This window comes from Aythya marila (assembly GCF_965140915.1).
Source record: "Aythya marila genome assembly, chromosome: 10".
Classification (NCBI taxonomy): domain Eukaryota; kingdom Metazoa; phylum Chordata; class Aves; order Anseriformes; family Anatidae; genus Aythya; species Aythya marila.
In genome coordinates, this window is record NC_139051.1 from 19,416,854 (window position 1) to 19,422,853 (window position 6,000).

At 56.0% G+C, this 6,000-nt stretch overlaps 1 protein-coding gene across 3 annotated transcripts in view; it reads right to left on the reverse strand.

Annotated features, from left to right (window-relative positions):
- The window catches only part of FAM120A (family with sequence similarity 120 member A), a 53,684-nt gene extending 49,673 nt beyond the window's left edge, over nt 1–4,011 (reverse strand). For 2 of the 3 annotated variants that reach the window (XM_082768392.1, XM_082768393.1), the window contains exon 1: nt 2,947–3,564. In XM_082768392.1, coding sequence (XP_082624518.1) covers nt 2,947–3,420 — 474 coding nt within the window. In that variant the 5' untranslated portion in view covers nt 3,421–3,564. Of the gene's footprint in view, nt 1–2,946 lie in introns of all 3 variants that reach the window. The other variant, XM_082768391.1, reaches the window with a different exon arrangement.
- Between the last annotated feature and the right edge of the window lie 1,989 nt (nt 4,012–6,000).

Here is a 6,000-nt window from a genome sequence, read left to right on the forward strand (position 1 = left end):
TCCTCCCCCTCCACAGCACCAGTCCCCTCCCTCCCCCCTCCTTCCTTCCCTCCCCATTTTACAGAGCTATCTGACACAGCGTGCTCCGAGCGTGAAACTGCAGTGTTTATGTAACGCTGGAATCCCTATTCAAATAACTGAGCTGCCACACGGAAGAGAGCTGGATTTACCGAGGTGCAGCTAACCTGCAACATAAAACTCAAACCCAGTGAGAGTCGGGATGGATAGCTTACAGGTCGTACCAGAGGGGAGCCCAAAGATGCAACTGCACCCAGACAGCGTGCACAAGTCAAAATCAACCCGGGGCAGGGAGCGGGGAATCACAGCCCGCAGTTTGGAACAGTTTTCAAGACTAAATCTTGTGTAAGCAGCAGTGATGCTGGACCAGAAAGAGAGAATTCTGCATGAGTAAACAGGCACGTGCACGTTTAGATGCTGAGAACAAAACAAAGTCTCACCAAAGTATGACAGATGTTAAGATCTGCTCTGCTGAGGTGTTTAAATTTCAGCAAGCATGCTTCGCATTAAAGGGGTTCTTTTATGAACTATTCCCCCTCTCCCAAACAGAAAACTATCAGGTCACAATTAAGCTAAGAACCCATCGGATATTTATCATAACTAGGAGGAACCTGTTATTTCTACATCCTGCTGAAACCATCCGCGAGTGATTTATAGTTGTTCTAGATGAAATACATTCCTTTTTTTCTCCCCCCAATTACCAAAATAGATTAAATTTATAGCCAGTTCATAGGTCTGCAAAGAAGCCTTCTACTCAAAACTGTAATGTTTCCTCAAAATATGAAAATCAGTTTCATATTTCAAGTTAATCAGTATTCTCAAACCCAACTTTTCAAAACAAATAGAGAGAAAATACTAGAATTTGGTAACAGTCTCATGCATGCGTAAATACAAAGTCAGCCATACATGCAAATAAACATCACACATTCAAACCGCATTTGCTGTCTGCCCACCAGGACGGTTGCTAGAAAGTGAGCACAGGGGAGAATGTGAATAAAACCGGAGTAAGGTTTACAGACAGAAAGATAAATGCAGTAAAGCTGATTTATAAAGAGAAAAAATTGTATCAGAAAAACAGGAAAAAGAATACGATGCAAGTTCAACAGTACCTTTAAAGTACATCCTGTCCTATAACCACGACACATACTACCTAACCCTAAAATGAATCAGGTCAATCAGCACCCAGTTTCTCAACAGCTGTAGGGGTAAGGCATGGAATGGGAACATACGACGTCCTTCCCATTTCCAAGACAGCTGGCCAGCTGGGAGAACCAGTGCAAATGCAGACCCTCCCAGAGCTGGTTCAATGGCACGAATGCTCCTAACAACAACAAACTCCCCCAGCACTACTATTTGGTAACTTGCCCTTGTCAGCTCCAAGAGCTAACCTAAAACAAATGCCCACTCTCAAATCTCCCCCAGCAAAACTGACCTCCCCCCCCCCCTTTTTTTATATTAGAGTTATACAAGGGACCCAGCATGACATGCCCTCTTGTTCCTAAAACCGTTCCTAGAGATTAAGAATAAGGCCTATTACCAAGAAATCGTAAAGTAGCTAATGCTGCTGCTAAGCCTGAAAGCAAACAAAGTGCTACAGGTGACACAGTTGTCAAATGAGGCGACATTATTAGGATGTAAGGTACTTCCACAGAAACTAATGTGGTCTGAAACATGTATTTAAAAGAGTAGCTAGTTCAATGTATTTTGGGACCATCACAAATACCTAATTCCTACCAAAATCAAACAGCCAGCTTTGAATCACGTATTATATATTTTAACACTGCACCACGCAAAGAATCCACATTAAAAGAAAAAAGTTACGTTGGCCCACATATTCCTTTGCTAAGGAGCTCTACGTCTCAGTAACAAACCGAGATTTATCGTGCATCCACAACCAGAGCAAGGTTAATGCCTTCCCTGCGTGGTCCCTGCAACTTTGTGCTTGAAGAACAGGAGTATTTTGGGCCCAGCTACCAGCACACCCCTGGACGTGGGGCCGTCCTCGCTGCCAGCAGCACTCCCAGCCCTGAGCCGTGCTGCTGGCCCGGCCAGCACACGAACCGCTACGGCGGGCACGGCCGTGGCTCCAGCCCCACGCGCGGTGGCCCAGCACCAGCCCCGCTCCGCCAGGGCGTGGGGACACCCACCCGGGGTCCCCAGCGGGCTGGGGGCTGCGGGGGTCCGGGGGCTGCCCGGTGGCCGTCCCCACACAGCCCGCGGAGCTGCCGGAGCCACCGGGCTGCGGGACGGAGCCTTGGGCGAGCCGGAGTGTGGGACTTGTTGCGGGCCTGGCGGTAACTCATCCACCCCGTTCTGTTTGTGATTTTTTTTTTTTTTCTCCTCATACTTTTTTATTTTTTCATTTTTTATTTATTTATTTTTAATCCTCTCTGCCATCCCTCAGCCGGCGGTGCTGGCGGGGCAGCGCCGCTCACCTGCGGGGCCGAGGAGGGACATTTTGAGGCCGAGCAGCGGGCGGAGGCCGGCCCCGACAGAACATGGAGGCGCGGGGCCTCGCCGCGGCCGCCCGCTCAACTTGGGCGCTCGGCGGCCGCCCACCGGAGGCCTCCGCGGCCCAGGCCGGGGGAGGAGGGGGGGGGGAGCCCGGCCCCGCCCGGGGAAGGCCCCGAACTTCCCGGGGGTGCGGGGGGTGGGGGCGCGGAGCGGGGCTTCCACCGCCCGCCCCCCGTCAGGCAGCGGCGCCTCCCGGCGCGAGTCCCCCGGGAGCGAGGCCGCGGCGCCGCTCGCCCCGCCGAAAGCCGGGGCCGCCCCCCCCCGGGCCCGGCGACATTTTGCGGCGCCGGGGGAGCGCCGTGCCCCGGGCGGCCCCGCTGCCATCTTAGCGCGGCGCCCCCACCCCGCCGGGGCCGGGCCGGGCCGGGCCCCGTTAGGCGCGGGGCAGGCGCGGAGCCGGGCCCGGCCGCTCACCTTGATGTGGAAGCGGATGAGGGCCAGGCGGATGCAGTGCGCCATGCAGACGGGCGGCAGGAACCAGACCTTGGGCGGCGGGGTGCCCTTGTTCTGGACGTGGCTGACGATCTGCTGCGCCGTCTGGCGCTCGTTGCCCTGGCGCTTCACCCACTCGTGCAGCCGGGCCTTCTCCAGGGCGCCGTTGAAGAAGACGAAGAGCTCGATGTTCCCGTTGAAGCAGGCCTTGGCCAGGGCCGCCAGGTAGCCCAGCATGTGGTTCCACTGCCCGCCGCTCACCCAGTCCGTGTAGAAGCCGCCGTAGAGCCGGTGCAGGCAGTTGTCGGCGTCGATGAGGAGGCGCAGCGGGGTCTGCGGGGGCCGCTGGCGGCCCCCACCCACGAGGCTGCCCCGCGCCAGCTTCTGCAGCTCGACGGGCACCACGGCGCTGGGGCAGTGCTTCTCGATGTAGTCCTGGAAACCCTGCACTCCCATGGCGAGGACCGGGCGGCGGCGGCGGCGGCGGGCGGGCGGGCGGGCGAGCGGAGGCCCGGCGGCGGCGGCGGCGGCGGCGTTGGCGGCGTTGGGGTCTGTGCTCGGGCCGGGCGGCGCGGCGGTGGCGGCGGGCGGGCGGTGGGAGCGGTGGTTGCGGGCGGGAGCGCTGGCTGCTGGAGGCGGCCGTTCAGCGGGGAGTTGTATGGATTAGTGGGGGGCTCATGGCTGCTGCGGCCGCCATGTGCTGCTCTCACAGAGCCATGGCTCGGGGGATCCGGGCTGCTGCCGCTGCGGCTCCGACTGCCGGCGGGCGGGGGAGCGGCACAGCGCGCAGGAAGCCAACCCGCCGCCGCCGCCGCCTGCAGCAGGGAGAGCGGAACGGGCGGGACTTGGCGGCGGGCAGCGCTGCCACTCACGGCGAGGGGCGCGCACCCGGCCGCCGCCGGGAGGGACAGAGGGGGAGAGGGAGGCAGGGAGCGGCCCCCGGCACCCCGCTGCCGCCGCCCGCTGCCCGCCGGCCTCACGACGGCCCCCGGCGCTGCCCTGCCCCGTCCCGCGGCTGTGGGGCGGCGCGGCCCCGCAGGCAGCCCGCCCGCCGCCGCCGTTGCATAACCCAGGCATGCGCGGGGCCGCGGGCGGAAGCGGCTGGCGGGGAAGGGGAGGGGGCTGCGGCGGGGGCGGGCGGCGGGAGCCCGGCGGGGCCCGGGCCCCTTCCCCTTCCCCCGGCCTCCCCCCTGCCCCTCGGAGCGGGGCCGAGCTCCGGGGGCGCAGCGCTCCCCGGGCTGCTCCCCGCCCGCCGCCATTTCGTGCCCCGGCCGGGCCCGCACCTGTTGCCCGCGGTGCCGGGGGGGGGGGGGGGGGCTCGCTGCCGGCCGCCTGCTGCCGCCGGCAGCGGGGTGTGAAGCAAACCCCGGGGACAGAAGCCGCCGTGCTGCCCGGGGCAGGCCGCAGGGAGCTTGCCTCAGGCTGAGCTGGGGAGATGGTGTTGGAAAGTCCCCGGTCGGGGCTGTCCCACGCCACAGAAAGCGCCTGCTTGCTTCTGAAGTAATTAACTTGGTGTCGGAGCCCTCTCTGCTGTGTAAGAAAACGCCAAGCTGCGATGCTGAATATTCACGTTAATATTTTATCGATCAGGAAATAAGTGTGGTGTTGACGAGATTTCAGTCAGGCTGCGTTGGCACCTGAAGTAAATATCCACGCCTGAGACTAGCAGCGCCTCAGGGACGGGGCAGGGGCTGCTCCGCTCCCAGGCCGCGCAGCGCTAGAGTGGGGCTGCTCGGTGGGTGCCTGTGTCCGAGGCCGTCTGGTGCGGCGTCAGGCTGCTGGAATAACGCTGAAAAAGCTCTGCTAGTAGTCAGAAACATGCTTCTTCCTCGAACTCTGTTTTTGGATTAATCCAAGTGTGGTTTCCTAAGTAATATATTTTTTTTTCAGACTACTTTTCCCTTAGACTTCTTAGATTCTCTTTTAGTAGTCATCACACGTTACGATGACATCTAAATAAAAAGCCTTAACAAGAACATTTTAATAGGCATGCAAAGTATGGTAGTAGACCAGCACTGCTAATAATACAAGGAAAGAGGAACAAGGAGAAAGGGCTTCAGAAATACAAAGATCGCCAAATGCGCAAAACTTGGTCAAAACAGCAAGTACCACCATACATCAAGTGCAAAAAAAGCAGCTGATTGGACATGCCTGCATATAACCAACACGCCAACCAAATTAAGTGCAAAATTTGATCAAAAACAGCCAAAGGATTTACTCTTTTGATGTGCTATTCAGAACCAAGTCTTTGTAAAGCATTAAATAATACGCCCCCTCTTCAAAACACACGTTTAAGAGATGCTTTTTTCATCTCATCTTCTCAGTCACACACCTGTTTGGGACAGGCCATTAAATTATTTTTAAGAAAAGAGCAATCACTGTTGAAGAAGAAATCAATACTTGAGTAATTATTTCACAGGATATTTAAGACCAGTATTCTTAGGAATGACAAATCACATATATTTCCTAAGTTTTATTTTTTTGTTGTTTTGTTCTGTTTTTTGTTTTTTGTTTTTTTTTTTTTTTAAATAAAAGAAAAGAAATTGTTTCAAAGCATCTGAAACTGGAAAAGCAGCTGTTACCGTTATGACACTTCCCATAGTTAGTTGGACTAAGCGTTACTGAGCACTACCAGGCTCACAGGCAGCCACGACCCTCCCTCCACAATAGAAAAGAGAAAAGGGAGGTAAAATAGAAGGGGAAAGTGCTTGAAAAAGTTATTTGACACACACAACTGGTTTTAGGTAAATAAAAATTGGCCAGACAAGAAGGCAAAGGAAGTGTAATTTATGGAAAACAAAATTACACTGGAATACAGGTAGACTAAGATCTAAAAAGCAACTAAGTGGAGGCGTGAAGACAAACAAGGTGTTTTTTCAACAACCAGCAGCAGAAAGCCTGCAGGAGACAGTGCATTCTCTGCACGTTAAGAAAATAGCACAACAGAGGAAAAGGCGTTGAGGAGCTTTCTTTCTCAGCCCTGAGACACAACACATTGCACTCTGTGGGTTGTGAAAGGGAAGGGTTAATAAAGAT